Raw genomic sequence first — 17594 nt, 5'->3', positions numbered from 1 at the left:
AATCCAAACTCTTTAATAAAGTTTCTTTAATAAGCTTCTTTAACCAAGATTTGTTGGAAATTCCCTCAGCTTCCTTTGTCCAAATCAATGGCATACCAAGAACAGGTGGGAGTGGTCTCTTCTAGCAGCTGAAGTATTTTATCACTGACATTACAATTCTTAAAAAGCAAACTATTTTTGTTCAGTGTATTGCCACTCAGGATGAACTGTTGCCACTGTCCTGCCCTTAGTATGCTACTAGTCTGAACGTGTTTTGATTTTTGACTTTCATTCTTAAACTGCTTCTAGAGTTATTAGTTGAGAGTTATTCTTCTTCTGGTTTCCACTGTTCTCTTTTACTTTATTCGACAGTTCTGTAGTTTAATAAAATGATGCACGTATGTGTTTTATTGTACTATATTCTGTTTAGGATTTGGTGTGCTTCCTCAATCTGTGGATTTGTGTCTTGTAAAAGTCCTGAAAAGTTGTCCTCCAGAATTATTGGTTCCTTCTAGGACTAGATCATTACATTAGATTGCAGAGAAAAGTCATGATTCTGTATTTTTGTTTTTAAACATTCTACTATAATCACTTTTTTTTTATTTCTGTCATCATTGATTCAAGAGAAAATCAGGTGGATTTTTTTTTTATCCTCACCCAAGGGCATTTTTCCATTTTTTGTTCAGATAGAGTGGGAGGGAGGGAGAGGAAGAGGGAGAGAGTGAAAGGTACACGTCGAGTGGCTGCCACCTGTACAACCCAACCAGGGCCGAGGACAACTGCAACCGTGATACGTGCCCTTAGCGGAAACTGAACCCGGGTCTCTCTGGACCGCAGGCCGACGCTCTAACCGCTGAGCCAAACTGGCCAGGGCTGGATTTTTTCTAATACAACTGCAAATATATATATTTGGGATATATATGGTTTTATACTGGTTGAGTTAATTATAACAAAATTACTGGTTAGTAATAGTTTAAGTATTATAAAACAGTTATCTCTTTCAAACATTCAGTAAGCAAATACAATTTTCTTCAACAGATGAATATACAAGAATTATGGTCCCGAGGCTTAACATTTTATTTTATTTTATTCTCACCCAAGGATATTTTTTTATTTATCTTCAGATAGAGTGGGATGGAGGGAAAGAGAGAGAGAAACATCGATGTGAAAGAGACACATTGACTGGTTGCCTCCTGTACAACCCTAACCAAGGCTGGGGATGAACCACAACCAAGGTATGTGCCCTTGACCGGAATCGAACCTACAACTCATTAGTTTGCCAGCAGACGCTCTAACCACTGAGTCAAACCGGCCAGGGCCTGAGGCTTAACATTTTATAAAAATAAGTTATTATAATTAATCTTAGAATTTTGCCAAGCAAACAATTAAATTTTATAGTAACTAGTTATAGAATAACCAAAAGTATGAATATGCAGCATGAATAATGTCCATATTTTTGATGTCTGTAAATACTTTCTAAATATTTTCCAGCCTTTTACACTTTATCTATAATGATATATTGGAAAGTTCCTGTTAGAAATTTGTATCCCCTGGCTTTAGCTGTTAATTATGATCAAATCTGAATTTTTAATAGACTTTTTACTTTTGCACTATTATTTTATGTCTTGGCTCATTGTACATTTTCTTTCTGTCTCTCTGAATGGCATTCTGGGAAATTTCTTAAGGTCTTTATTCTAGCTCTTAAATTTTCTATAGCAGCTCTTTTTCACCTGCTGTTTGACCTACCCAATAAGTATTTAGTTTTGATAATTCTCATTTTTAGGAATTCTGTGTGTTTTCCTATTTGCCTTAGATTTTTTATAACATATTATTCCTTGCTTGTAGTTTTGTATTTTCTCTTTTATGTCTTTGATCTTAACTAATCAGATAACAAATATAAAATTTAATTATTTGGAAGTCTTGTGGATCTGACCATGCTGTGTTTTTCTTTCTGCTCTTCTGACGTTATTTTTCTGCTTACTCCTTCCTGGTGGCCCAATATCGTGTGTGCTTGAAAATTTGGATTGTAAGTTCATGTTTGGTTGGGCTTTCTTTACCTGTGGGAGTACTCTGAGGTCTGAATCGAAGGTGTGTTCTTCCAGAGAGATTTTGTGTTTTCTTCTGCCAGGTGCCTGGTGAGTTACCATCCAGAATAACTAACAATTAATTTCTTTAACTGGGATTGCTTAGATTATGTAAATAGTATAACTTCAAATCTAAGACCTACATCACCCATTGTGTTCATGAATTCTTAAGTATGATTTTTCATCTCCTCCAAAACCCAGGTCAGGATAGCAAGTCTTGATGTCTTTCTTTACTGCCAGGCACATTTTTTAAAAAATCTATTCTTCCCTTGAGATATGATTGCATTTCTGGAGCAAATTGACAATACAGGTATTTTTTTATTGAGAAAATTGCATGTAATTAAATATTTGTATTTTGTTTTTTAACATATTTACAAATAAAAAAAAGTTAAAAAAGTAAAAATCAGAGGAACTAAATAGTATATTTAAATACAAAATTTGTAAATATAAGTAATCAAGTTAAAAAGATGCAATTATAAAAATATAACTACATTATTTTAATTATTAGTAAATTGTTAAAAAAACAAATACACAAGAAAGTTTCAGCATGAAACATTGAAAACGAAACAATTTTTCTTTTTAAAGCAGTCTTAAAAAGCAAAATTCATGCCCTGGCCAGTTTGGCTCAGCGGTTAGAGCATCGGCCTGCGGTCTGGAGAGACCCGGGTTCAGTTCCCGCTAAGGGCACGTACTTCGGTTGCAGTTTGTCCCCGGCCCTGGTTGGTCGTGCGGGTGGCAGCCACTCGATGTGTCCCTTCACGTCGATGTTTCTCTCTCTCTCTCCCTTCCTCTCTCTCCTACTCTATCCGTACAAAAAATGGAAAAATATCCTCGGGTGAGGATAAAAAAAAAAGCAAAGTTCATTAATGATATTATTGAGTTGCAATAGTAATTAATTATATGCAGATTTCTCTAGATGTCCCAAAGCCCTTGCCGACTATACTATACACTAGTCTGAATGAAGTGAAAAGATAAATATAAGTCAGTTCTAAATTTCCTCTTTCATCTTTATTTTTTTTATCCTCACCCGAGGACATTTTTTGATATTTTGTTCAGATAGAGTGGGAGGGAGAGAGAGAGAGAAACATCGATGTGAAAGGGACACATCGAGTGGTTGCCACCCACATGACCCAACCAGGGCCGGGGACAAACTGCAACTGAGGTACGTGCTCTTAGCGGGAACCGAACCCGGGTCTCTCCGGACCACAGGCCGACGCTCTAACCGCTGAGCCACAACAGCCAGGGCTCCTCTTTCATATAATACTATCTCTTGTCTGTTAGCTTTGAGGACATCTTTTTGAATAAATTTTTTGGTAGGGACTCTGTAGTCCTTTTATTGATAGCAAGCTATGTTTGTTTCAAAAAAAGCATTTCTAGTTCTCTTTGTCTTCAGATTTATGATTTATAGAATGAAATTCTAATTCATTATTATTATGTCTAATATGGGTTGAATTGTGTCTCCCCAAAAGATATGTAGAAGCCTTAATCCTCAGTACCTGTGAGTGTAACCTGATTTGGAAATAGAGTCTTTGAAGATGTAGTCAAATTAAGATGAGGGGATAGTGGATTAGGATGGGCTAAGTCCTGTGACTGGTGTCCTTATAAGAGGGCTATCTGAAGATGCAGGGACACAGACACACAGGGAGAATGTGATGCGATGACAGGCAGATATTGAGATATGAGGCATCTGTAAGCCAAGGACCACCAATGGTTGCTGGCAACCACCAGTAGCTAGGAAGAGGCAGGAAAGGAATCTTTCCTAGATCTTTCAGTGGGGGCATGGCCCTGCCAACACGTTGATTTTGGTTTTCTAGCATCCAGAACTGTGAGAGAATAGACTTCTGTTGTTTTAAACCACCCAGTTTGTGGTAGTTTTCTATGGCAACCCTAGGAAACCAGTAGTGTTCACAGTCCACTTGACAAAAAGTCTTTGAACTAGAGTAAAAATTGTTCTCAAAGCTTTGCTTAGTTGACTTTTCTTTATAAAACTTGAGAGAAGTAAGAAAATAAAGAAGCATACTTTATATAACCCATGTTGAATTTAAAAAATTACTGTAAGCAAGGGGACATAGACAATAGGGTGGTGAAGGCCTGGGGTGGGGCAGGGGCTGGGAGAGAGGGGCAAAGAGGAGGAAAATTGGGGGACATCTGTAATACTGTCAACAATAAAAAAGTTTAAACATTTTAGCCCTGGCCAGTTTGGCTCAGCGGTTAGAGCGTCGGCCTGCGGTCCGGAGAGACCCGGGTTCGGTTCCCGCTAAGGGCGCGTACTTCGGTTGCAGTTTGGCCCCGGCCCTGGTTGGTCATGTGGGTGGCAGCCACTCGATGTGTCCCTTCACGTCGATGTTTCTCTCTCTCTCTCCCTTCCTCTCCCTCCCACTCTATCTGTACAAAAAATGGAAAAATATTCTCGGATGAGGATAAAAAAAAAAAGTTTAAACATTTTAATGCAGTATATAACTCCAGATGTCTCAAAATGCTAATGATTCAGATATGAGAATATTCAGAATATTTTTAAATTTAGAAATAATGGTATTACACCTTCACTACTCGTATTTTGGAACTTAAAGGTGGAATTTGAAAACCAGTATTGTATGAATACAATGAATTTATAGCCCCTCAAAAATCCCAGTTTTATTGGAAGCCCAGGTGCAAGAGTAGTCTCTTTTGCCCTCAGAACAGATGTGGCTTTATTTTATTACTTTAGTTTTCTAGTTTGTTTTAGTTTTTATGAGCTCGGCTATGCATTTGAAGGGATTATTACTATGTTAATCTTTGCTTAAACTCAACTTTCCACCTGCTCTATTCTGCCCCCCACCAGCTGAACAGGGTTGAGTAAAATGTGCAACTGTAGTTGAATGGTCTCGCCACCATTCTGTTTCTCTGCCCTCCAATGTAACAGAAGTCCTCAGAGTACAGTAGTTGATTCTCATGCTCTGTGTTTTCACATGACAGTTGCTTCACAAACCACTGCAGTTAGGCTTTTATCTCTATTGGGCCATTGAACCTGCTGCCAATCTTTTGGTCAGCTCTCAGTCCTCACCTTAATCACCTCAGAGTAGTTTCTGACATAATTGACTATTCCTTCTTTTCCGAAATACTTTTCTCGCCTGGCTCTGGAAGCCATGTGTTTTGGGGTTTTTCACCCTCTACTTTACTGGCTTCTTCCTTTGTTTCCTCTGATGGCTCTGCCTCTTCTTCCTGCTCTCTCCATATAGAAATGCCCCAGGGTTCTCTCCTTGGCCTTCTTTTTTTCATATGTACGCTCACACACTTCAGGTGATTATATCAATCAATGTCCAGTCATAACACAGAGACCATACTAGTCATTTAAACTGGGAATATTTAATAAAAAGAATAGTTAACTAGTAAAAGATGGTTACCTACTGAAAAAGCTATAAAAGCAGCCACAATAGAAAGCAGACACTAGTCCTAGTTAGCTGAGGGAGCATAAACAAAGAAATAATTAAATGGAGATTCAGACCTAGTTTGGGAAAGGTGTGGCTGCCATCAGAACAATCAGTCCATCAGTGGTGAGGAAGCTTCCAGAGGCTGCAGTGGTCCCTGGGAGAAGGAAAAACTTGCTAGGGGGCACAGGCCAGAGCTGAATGGCAGGACCACTGCTTAGAGAAAAACAACCCAGGCCGTCTGGGCAGAGCATCTTGCTTGAGCCAGCTAATGATGGCAGAACCATTAGGGCCATTACTATGATGGTGGAGAAACTTGCTAGAGGCATTGGTAGGGGCTAACACTGTGGGGAATGCAGCCAGGTTACCTTCTTATCAGTGCCCTGGGTCATTAGGTAAAATCGAACACTGGAAGAAAGGAGGGGAATCCCTTTCTCTTTCTTTGGATTTGTAGTGTCTCTCTAGCATCTTTGATTGGCAACACTAAAGAAAAAAGTCTTGTACAAGGTCCAAAGAATGGTAGATTTGGAACTGAGAGGCAATAAATTAATAACTGGCAAAAACTATCCCTTTGTCTAGTCAGTGTCCATATACATCTTCATACACATATTTGAAGTTCAGTACAGTCACAAAACTAACCTTATGCTTATGTTCTACCAAAATTTTCTTAAAAAAATTTTTTTTCTTTATTGGTTTTAGAGCAGAAGGGAGAGGGAGAGAGAGAGAGAAACATGGATGAGAGAGAACATTAATTAGCCACCCCCTGCACCCCCCTACTGGGGATCAGGCCCACAACCTGGGCATGTGCCCTGACCAGGAATTGAACCAGCAACCTCTTGGTGCATGGGTTGACATTCAGCCCCTGAGCCACAACAGCTGGGCCTACCAAAAATTTATACCGAACGAGATGCAGCTACCCTTGGTACAAGTGAAGAGTTGTCACCCTCTCCCCAAAGAAAGGAGACACAGTCCCAACAGTCATTGTATCCATTGCTGACTATATTAATTACTCTCAAATTCAGTCACAATCTTACTAAATATTGTTACCTTAAGACTACATTGGAAAGTTAACTTCCAACAAACTTGTATAAAATATTAAGGAGAAAAGGGAGAGAGAAATAACTAGTTTATATATACATCTAACAAGCATTTATGTATAGTTCCTGTTCTGTAACTGGTTATAGGTTGTGGCTGATATCTGTGACTTTCTTCTTCCATTACCCATTCCATACATTCTTTGCTTTTAGTGAGAACCTTAGGTGGTTAGTTACTTGACTAGTGGAGTGAACCAAACCTTCATTACTGAATGATATGAAATCTCAATATCTATGCCTGTTTGTTTGTTTTTCTTGTTGCCGTTGTTGTGAATAAAGCTTTACCCCTGGCCATGGAAGGCATCCCAGCGAATCCCCTGGGATCCATGTGTAGTCAGTCCCCTGTGCCCTCATTGTATAGTAGTAACTCAGTTTCCTTTTGTAATCAGGATCCATCACTCCAGCAGAAGAGTAACAACCCCTTCCTTTGCCTGGTGGTTCAGTGGCATAAGTTGCCCAACATGGCCTGGTACAGTCTTAGCTTCAATTCAGTGGAAACATTGTATCCCCTGGTGAAACCATTCTCCCTGCTCTTGGGAAGTTAAAACCAAATTAACAAAGGTCAGAGTTGCCAGGATGCAAAACAAAATTTTGCAAGTTGGTTACTAGATAAAATAGAAGAGCGGCTCCCTACTCTACTTCCAGACCCATGTGTGCTGGCTGTGAGGTAGACAGCACCCATATGTAATGGTCTGTGATTCAAAGCATATACCGCATCCTTTAAGACAGAAACCTGTCTTAAGGGCGTTGTTTCCCAAATGGTGCCATAAATTGGTTTTCAGTAAGCCACTGCATTGTAGTGTTAGCCGCTTTCTCTGAGTTACCAGGGGTATGTGATGAAACCACTTAATTTTGTGGGCAAGAACCTAACGCTGCACGTTCTTTGCTAGGAAATGAGTTCCTTAATCAGAAGCATGGATGGTGGTGCTAGTGGAGCATATGGGCAGAGAAGGAAAATCCAGAATTCACGTTTATTCCAGTGAGGATAAATCTTTGACCCCTCCAAAACGGAAGAGGTCCAGTGTAATCAACATGCACCAAGCTAGTCTCCTTGGGAATGGTGCCATATCAGAGGTTCAGTTGGTCTCTACTGTTAGCAGATGAGATGCTCAGAAGTAGTGGTGGAAAGATCAGCCTTGGTAAAGAGAAGTCCATGTTTTTTAACCCAAGCATAGAATCCATTCTTGCCACCATAAGTCCACTGAGGAAGTGCTAGCTAGCCAGGAAAAGAGGCCTCCTGATATCCACAAAGCATATCATTTTGTCCATCTGAATATTGAGAGCCTCCTCTACAGAGAAACCCTTCACAGCTTATGTCCTTTCTGAGAGTTTTATCCACACATCTGTTTTCCAGATTTCCTTGTCTTCGGTTTTCACCCATTTTTTCCAGTCCTTAACTGAAGTTCATCCAGCAATTGTTAATGAATCAGTGTAAATCTTTCCATCTGTCATTTCCTACTATAAAAATGGAAAACCAATTGTACTGCTTGAATTGCTACCCACTGGGAAGTTTTACCTTTACCACTGCCCTTCAGGCTCAGGGGGCTGTAAGGCTTTCAAATGGGTACAAACATCCTGTGTAGAAACATCTGTAAATCTGGCTCAAACTTTTTCTTTCTCAGTCAACTGATCATAAGGAATACCTACCTGTGAGATCATAGGTATGGACTGAGAGAGAGAGGAGGCATTGCCGCGAGAATTATTGTTGAAGGATTCTGAGACATGTTCATGCAAATTACTTGTAACTTCGAGATCTGTCCAAGCCTGGTCTTTTATATACTGTTTCCACCTGATCGATTGCTGTTGCACACAACCAGTGTATGTTTAGGTTGGTCACGTAACTTTCCGTTCCTGATAGGAAACTCTGGACCTGTAGTTACCTGTATCCCACAGTTAGGCATTTACTCTCTAACAAGACCTAGTAGCAAACCAGAAGCTGCTCCTCAAAAGGAAAGGACTTATTTGTAGAGGAGGGCATGGATTTTCTCTCAGATCTGAGAGCTCTGCAATATGATTCTCCTTTGGTAGCTTTCCACGGGCTCCATACAGCATCCCTGTTTACCAAGGACACTTTGAGTATCATTGGACCTGCTGAGTCATAAGGCCCAAGTAGGAATCAGCTTGCCTTTTCTAATTCTGATCCCCACTGAAAGCTGGAAGCCTTATAAGTGACTTGATAGATAGCTCATTTGGATGTGGTTTATGTTGCTTCCAAAAAGGTCTACCAAGCAGTTTGCTCATTTTGTTTGTGGTAGGTGAAGTGGGGGTGAGCCACTTGACTTTCACTTTAGAAAGAATATCTTGACATACTCCAGATCATTGGATCCCCGGAAACTTCACTGAGGTGGCAGGTCCCTGAATTTTGGGGGAATGATCTGCTACTCTCTTGATTTACTTATGTCTTACTAAGGCATCTAAAGTACTTGTTGCTTCCTGCTCCCCAGATCCATTCAACATAATGTCATCAATGTAGTGGACCGTTGAGATGTTTTATGGAATGCAAGACAATCAGGATCTCTGTGGACTATATTATGGCAAAGAACAGGAGAGTTGAAATAGCCCTGAGGCAAGGCTTTGATGGTGTACACAGATACAAGCCAGGTAAAAGCAAACTGCTTATGGTGGTCCTTACAAATTGGTATGGAGAATAAAGCATTCACCAGGGTGATGGCTGCATGCAAAATGCTAAAGGTTGTGTTAATTTGTTCTAGTAAAGATCTAGAAGAATACATCTGGAAGAGGAGCTTCAATTAGAGTCCCTACCTGAATAAATTATTATCCATAGTTATAATCTAAAGTCCATCTGATTTCAGCACAGACCAAACAAGCAAGTTTTAAAGATGATAGGACAGCCCTGGCCGGTTTGGCTAAGTGGTTAGAGCATCGGCCTGCGGTCCGGAGAGACCCGGGTTCGGTTCCCACTAAGGGCACGTACCTCGGTGGCAGTTTGTCCCCTGGTTGGGTCGTGTGGGTGGCAGCCACTCGATATGTCCCTTTCACGTTGATGTTTCTCTCTCTCTCTCTCCCTCCCTCCCACTCTCTCTGAACAAAATATGGAAGAATGTCCTCGGGTGAGGATAAAAAAAAAAAAAGATGATAGGACAGGTGTACTCACTCCTGCTGTTTCAGATCATAGGAAGTGTCATTGATTTTTGCAGTTCTCAAGCTTGCAGTTTTGCTTCTGGCTTATTGTTTTGGTAGAGAGAGGAATTTCCAGGGTTTTCACTTAATTCTTCCGGTCCTCACCCCATGGATCACAGAGCCAGCATAGAGGACCTTACCAGTTGCCAAGTGTATCTATTCAAATTCAGGAATTGGGTGGGGTCCACAGTCTACAGTGATTTACAATTGGACTAAAACTTCATCTACCACGTGATCACCATGAGGCCCCACTTTGGCTGGCGTACAGCAGCAGCATTTTGTGTTTTCAGAAATTAGTTCAGTTCAGAGCTTGTGTCTAGTAATGCCTGAATGTTTGGATGTTGCCTTTCCTCAGTCACAGTCATTCTAGTAAGTGGCCATGGATGCTTGGAAGAAAAGGTACATTATATACTGTGGCAATGCTACAGGGTTCTTCTTCGATGGACCTGGCCTTCCCTTCAGTTAAGGGGCTCTGAGTATATGAATTGGCTCAGGCCTGAAAACTGGTTGAGAAATTGTGACTCTGTTGTGGTGATTTAAGTCAGGATTTTTAGCCATCTAGTGTGGAGTTTTTTCTGTTTTATAGGTCAAACACTAATCTAGTTGCCTACTCATCTGTTTCATTTCCGGAGACATCATGATAAATTAGCCACCAACAGAAATCCCCCACGGGCCCGAACATTCTGATTATCAGTACATCCCTGCTGCCTTTTTGCTAAAAATAAGACACCTTGTTTTTGGTGGGTTAAATGATACTTCTTGGCCTCTGCTTCTGCAGGATCATCCCAGTGGAATCAGGGATCCCATATTAATGGTGACACCTCCCATTCCAGACCTATATAGGAGGACAGTCACAGAGCTTTCCAACGATCAGATGTTGCCATTAATTAATGTATTTCTCAATGCCTTCATGAAAGGATTATTTTCTAGACTATTTGGGGGGATGTAGATAGTGGGTGGGTGTGCAGGTTGCATATGAAAAATCTATTTTAACATCTTTACCTTCCTAAGCTTCTGGAGTCCTTCCTCTACACTGTATCAGGGGTTAGCCCATGGATGAAATACAGCCACATCCTGATTTTGTGAATAAAGTTTTTTTGAAGCAAAGTCATGCCCATTCATTTATGTATTATTGAGGTTTGTGTTTGCATTACAACAGCAGAGCTGAGTAGTTGTGACAGAGGCCACGTGGCCCACAAAACTGAATTGTTTGCTGTCTGGGCCTTTGTGGAAGCTTTCCAGCTTCTGCTCTGGAACATGCTGAGCTTTGATCCATGAGGGGGCCTAGTGACAGCAGAGCAGTGGCCGTGATGCTTCTCCAGAAGCTTAAGTGTCCCCTTGCCAAGGTGTCTGCCTCAGGAAGTCAGTCTTCTCATAAACGGGAGAGCAAGCTGTTTGCGCTGGCCAGCAGACTCAGAGTGACATGTAAGTTCACATTCTTAGCTTTGTCTGTTTCAACCCGGTGCTCTCATTCCAGGTTTCAGTGTTCCCTTTCTTCTCAGCTAGTGCGCTTTCATATAAGAAACTTGGTGAGGCTGTGATTTTACATTGTAAATTTTAAACTGACACAGTTGAATTTTGTATTTAATTTTCAGCAGTATCAGCCCTATCAGAGATTTTTTTTAAGATTTGCCTGGAAGCTCTCTCTCTGTTCAGACCATGACTCGTGCTGAGAGTTTAAGGACCTGAGCTTACTACTTCTTTCTGTAAATGTTCCATGCACACAGTTGTAGAATACAGTCTTTGTAGTTGTTGTTATTTTTGTAATGGTCGAGGACAACAGCCTCCTGGACTCCTAGGGCACTTATTTCAGTAGATACTTATCACAACTAACCATAGGACATAACTCGATTATTTGTTATGCCACTGCATATCTTGTTTTTATTTATTTTATTTTTTGTTTTATTTTATTTTATCCTCACCCAAGGACATTTTTGCATTTATCCTCAGATAGAGTGGAGGGAGGGAGAGAGAGAGAAGCATTATTGTGAGAAAGACACATCGAGTAGTTGCCACCCACATGATTCCAACCGGGGCTGTGAACAAACTGCAGCCAAGGTACATGCCCTTAGCAGGAGCCGAACACTGGATTCTCTGGTCTGCTGGCCGACGCTGTAACCACTGAGCAAAACTGGCCAGGGTGCCAGTGCATATCTTGTGTTATTAGCATCCCACTTCCCATTGGCAAGGACTTAGCACTGTGCTCAAGCCCAAAGACATGACTAAACCAGTTCCAGAAATCCTATCTTCAGGGCTCTGTCTCCTATGACCATGTCAGTACCAATTGACTATTGATAGAATTTCTTGACTATCAGTCAAGAAACAGAAAACAGCCCCAGTAATTTGAACAGGGAAAATTCAATATGAAGTGTTAACTAATAAAAGGTGGTTAACTACTAAAAGGGGTAAAAGAGGATTCTTAAGGGGTATAGAAGTAGCATCTGCAGAAAAGGCAGCTAGCTACCACCCATAGGGCTAGTGGTAGGTGATGAACAAGGAATGAACTTAGGGGATGGACTCTTCCCCTCTTCCCCAGGCTGGGATTCAGATCTCTTTGGAGAGGATGTGCGAGTCACAGGAACATACAACCTGCCAGTGGAAAAGAAACTTGCCAAGGGCTGATTTGCTATGGTGGCAGAGAAAGTCACCTTCAGTGCCCCAGAGAGGTCTTTTCCTTCTGCTTTTGCCTTGTAAGGGCCCTTCAGCACCTTCTACTGGCCAAAATCAAGGCAGCTGGCAAAGGAAAAAATGTCTACAGGGTCCAGCTCCAGTATCACATAGCAGGAAAAAGAAGTGTGGATTTGGAGCTGAGAGGCAATAAATTAATAAGTTTTTATCCAGTTTCTTGGCTATAACTGCTATCTGTATGCTACTACCTCCCATATTTATATCCCTAGCTTATTCTCCCTGAAGCTCCAGAGAAGTATTAATATTCAGACTGGCTCCATCATGTCTTCGCTTGAATTTTCCATAGTCATCCTTAACTTAATGGATAGAAAACCGAACACTGTACCTCTCCTAATTTTTTCCCATCTCAGTAAATGACATCACTGTTTAACAAAAACATAGCCTTGACTTTTATCTTTTTCTCAGTCCACTCCCAGTTTGTCAAAGTCCTGTCGGCTTGATCTTCAAAGTATATCTAAATTCTGCCATTTCTCATCATCTCTGTTGCTGTCCTTGCTCCAGGTCGTCAGCTCTTGACTCTTAATCTCAGAAACCATTGATAATTAATGACGACTTGTCCTCAATTCATTCTGTAACTTTTCATTCTGTAACAGCTGTACCCCACCCATCCCTCCCTTTCCAAATTTTCCACAAGGTACCAAGTCTTAGAGTTTTTTAATGTGCCTGCTGCATCCACTTTTTTCGTGTTTGCCAATGCAGTATTAACCCTTATTTTTAAAAATAAATAATATTAGCATTATTATTTCTTCATGTGTGGTTTTGAAACATGTATAGATAGATCTTCCCACCTTCAACTAATAATTGCTTGTTTTCAGATTATTTTATATTTGCAAGTATTTTTATAAAGATGACTTTGTATCTTAAATAATCTGATTTGTTGGACAGAAACTACAAAGGTAGCCCCCCACCCCCCAACCTTTCTACATATGTCATTGGCTTTTTTTGTTAGTTAAAAACTCTCACTCTTTTTCCAACAACTTAATTTCTTTTAAGGTGAGTATCAGTACTTGCTTTTGTTACTTTCAGAAGAGGGAATGGTTTGTATTAATTATTGCTTAGAATTCCGTATGACAGATTTCAGTAGAAAACTTTATTATCTGGATTCCCTTGATTCCTTTTGAATACTGATTTGGGGCTGTAATAAAATATAGTAATCCTCTTTGAAATTAAAGTTTCTTTTTTTTTCTTTATTGATCTGTAGACAGAGAGGAAGGGAGAGGGGGAGAGAGACAGAAATATGGATGAGAGAGAACATAGATTGATTGATTGGCCACCTCCTGCACGCCCCCCACTGGAGATTTGGCCCACAACCTGGACATGTGCCCTGACCGGGAATCAAACAGGCAACCTCTTGGTGCATGGGTTGACAGTGAACCACTGAGCCACACCGGCTGGGCTTAAAGGTTCTTTAAAACACATGTTTTTTGTTGTAAATCTTCACCTGAAGATGTTTTTTCCTTTTTTTTTAGAGTGTGTGGGAGGGAAGGGGGGGGGAGAAACATTGATGTGAGAGAGATCAATTGGTTGCCTCCCACACACACCCCAACTGAGGCCAGGGATCGAACCTGCAACCCAGGTACCTGCTCTTGACCAGGAACTGAACCCATGACCCTTTGGTGCATGGGCCAACACTCTAACCATTGTGCCACACTGGCTGGGGCCATACTTTTTTTTTTAATAAAATCACCTGACATAGGCCATCTTTCTGTTTTAGGTGGACGATGCTGCTGTTTTTCTCCTGATGGTAAAGCTTTAGCTGTAGGTCTCAGTGATGGGAGTTTTTTAATGGCAAATGCAGATACTCTCGAGGATCTTGTATCTTTTCATCACAGAAAAGAGATAATTTCAGATATTCGATTCTCACCAGGTAAGAGTCCATTGAAATCATGTTTGATTATTAACTTGGGTCTGATAATGAGTAAATAAATAAGTATGTAATTTTTATTAATGATTTTTTTAAAATAAGTTTTACTGATTTTTTAGAGAGAGATAGAAACATCCATGTAAAAGACAGACATTGATTGACTGCCTCCTGCACGCACCCCCCCCCCCCCCCCCCGCGGGGATTGAGCCCACAACCCAGGCATGTGCCCTGACTGGGAATCAGACAGTTGACCACTCTGTGCATGGCATGATACTTATCCAGCTGAGCCACACCAGTCAAGGCTATTAACTGTTATTTTGTCTAGGAATTTTACTTCTTTTTTTATTAGAAGAGGTATTGTGGTGAGAGGTAAAACCCCTGTAGTTGATCAGTGGCAAAATACTTTTAGTGCCAATTCTTTCACTTAGTTTTCTGTGTTACTTTGGCCCAGGCACTTCTCTGCGCTTCAATTTCTTCATTTGTAACATAAAGGGATTGGATGGACTGTCTTCATTTTAATCTTAATGTTTTTGAAATTACAGTTTTGTTTCATCAGTTTCTATGTATTCATTATCTATAACAAAACCTATGGTAATGTAGGAATTACTAATGTTAAGGCAAAATTTACTGATCTTGATTTATTTATTTTTCTTCTGTAAATTTAGAAGGTTTTTATTTTTTTGGTTAAATGCAAAGTGTACCAAAATTATATTGTATATAAGTTTTGACATTTGCTTTCTACTAAACTACTTTACTACACTAAAAAATGTATTTTTTGTTAATTAGAATATACTTTTAAAGTATTACCTTCTACCATTTGACACATATATCTTGTTATAACTTACAAAACAACTGAGTACATTAACTTTAGTTATACAGTGTAAAAAACATTTCTAAATGTAGAAAATGTCAGGCAAATATTTTTCTATTACAGGTTCTGGAAAATATCTTGCAGTAGCATCCCATGATAGCTTTATAGATATATATAATGTGATGAGCAGTAAACGAGTGGGAACATGCAAAGGCGCTACAAGTTACATAACCCATATTGACTGGGACAGTAGAGGTAGGAATTTAAATAACTAATTATTTTATAAAAGCTTCATTTTATTTAATATTGCTAATTTAGAGAAACAAAGTGATTCAACAGATGAGTTCAAAAGCACTGTGAAAAAAAAACTGTTCTTAAAATTATTTTCCACTGCTTTATTTCACATCTGAAGATAAATGCCATGATTTTAGACTTTCGGTATTACTCCTAGTGTAATTGCAGTTTTAGTATAGTAAGTATAAATTCTTTAATTTGTAAAGTAATCTAAATGTTATCAAAAAAAATTTTAACCATTCTGGTATTTGTCAGAAAAGTTTGATATGAATAGTAACTGAAAATTGGGAAAATAGTTATGTTAGTGAGAATTTTAAAGTTATTTCCCCATTGTTTGATATAAATTATAATTAACATCTAAAAATTATAGTAGTAATTGTATACCATATAGAATTTAATGAGTATCTGTGTTTTCACGGAATGCATGGCATATGACAGTGTTTAATAAGTTGGATAAGCTAAATATTTTAAATGCTCCATTTTTAAGAATTTTTTAAAATTGATTTTAGAGAGAATGAGGAAGGAAGAGAGAAAAACATTGATTTTGTTCCACTTATTTATGCATTCATCGGTTGCTTCTTGTATGTGCCCTGACCAGAGATTGAACCGTACGTAATCTTGGTGTATCTGGACGATATTCTAATCAATTGTCGTACTTGACCAGGGCCATTTTTAAGGGTTTTTGGTTTGTATTTTCTATAAATCTAGTATTGTAAATTAAAGTTTTTTCTAAAATTTATTTTATTTATTTATTTATTTTTCCTCACCCGAGGACATTTTTTTGTTGTTGTTCAGATAGGGTGGGAGGGAGAGAGAGCGAGAGAAACATCGATGTGAAAGGGACACATCAAGTGGTTGCCACCCCCACGACCCAACCAGGGCCGGGGACAAACTGCAACCGAGGTATGTGCCCTTAGCGGGAACCGAACCCGGGTATCTCTGGACCACAGGCCGACACTCGAACCGCTGAGCCAAACTGGCCAGGGCTTAAAGTTTTTTCAAGTAGAACAAATTTTTTAAAGTTCCACAATTACTTTCTACAGTTTTTTATATGCATAACCACATAAATAGTTTTTATGTATATACATACACAAAAGTAAAATCACTTATGAATTTAATTAATTAAATGGAAATTAACAAATCAAGTGCTCTTAATATATGTTGACTGCAGAGGAAAATGGTTTTCATGTTTAAGCTTAATTTTTCCCATAAAAGTTAAACATAGTACTAATTGTATATGTATTTATATTTTATATATGTATATATAATTTTTTCACACTTGAAAACTTTATTCAAATGCCAAACTTTCTTCTAGAACAATTGTATCAGATTACATGCCCAACATCAGGGTTCATACCCATAGCAGCAACTTGAATTATTAAATCTTTTTTAATTTTGACACGGCTAGTTGAAAAATTATCTCTCTTTTCTTTCATTTGCATTTTTAAATTTATCATAGGGTTTTGTAGTTTTTATTAACTAGTAGTCTTTCTTTTAATATATAAGGTTCATATTTTTATAGACTGGAAGTTTATTAAGTTGTTTTCTTTATAATTTCAAGTTACGCTTGTAATAGTCTCTATTTTAAGACTACAAAATTATACATAAAAGATTATATATTTATATATATATTTTTTACCTCCTTTTTAAGGAAAGCTTTTACAGGTTAACACTGGTGCTAAAGAACAGTTATTCTTTGAAGCTCCCAGAGGGAAAAGACAGACCATCCCCAGTGTGGAGGTAGGAAAATAGCACTGCAAGTAATGTCGGTATGACTGAAAATGGTTACAACACTGATGCCCACTATATGCATAACCAGTGGACACAGGCAACAGTACTGTGAAGGTGGGGCAGGGGGTGGGAGCAAGGTGGAGGATGTCAATGGAGAAGAAGGAGGGACATCTGTAAAAAAAGTTAACTAATAAAAAGAAAAGAAATGGGGGAAATTTTTTTAACAGTTATTTTAATAGAACAGAAGATTGTTAGTGATGCTTTTTTTTCTACTTCTCTTTGCTTATCTTATTCTCTAAATGTTCTGCAATGAACATTTATCACTTTTGTAATTAAAAAAAATAGTGTTTTCTTTTAAAAAATAAACTCATGCCCACCATCATTTAGTTACACATAAAGCCTGCTCTCAGATTATTCAGATTATGGACATTCTTTTTCTGAATTTTTTTTTGGGGGGGGAGGGGGTCAGACTACATAGATGGGTAAAGGAAGAGATGCTGT

The 17594-nt window shown here is 39.0% G+C and overlaps 1 protein-coding gene across 1 annotated transcript in view; it reads left to right on the top strand.

Annotated features, from left to right (window-relative positions):
* The window catches only part of EML5 (EMAP like 5), a 161916-nt gene that overhangs the window by 106551 nt on the left and 37771 nt on the right, over window positions 1–17594 (top strand). The window contains exons 22-24 of the mRNA XM_036277252.1: window positions 14108–14260; window positions 15192–15323; window positions 17014–17102. Coding sequence (XP_036133145.1) covers window positions 14108–14260; window positions 15192–15323; window positions 17014–17102 — 374 coding nt within the window. The remainder of the gene's footprint in view (window positions 1–14107; window positions 14261–15191; window positions 15324–17013; window positions 17103–17594) is intronic.

Source organism: Molossus molossus, unplaced genomic scaffold, assembly GCF_014108415.1.
Source record: "Molossus molossus isolate mMolMol1 unplaced genomic scaffold, mMolMol1.p scaffold_m16_p_1, whole genome shotgun sequence".
In the NCBI taxonomy this organism is placed as follows: Eukaryota; Metazoa; Chordata; class Mammalia; order Chiroptera; family Molossidae; genus Molossus; species Molossus molossus.
Note: the sequence above shows the minus strand (reverse complement) of the source record. Positions and strands in the feature narration are given on the sequence as shown.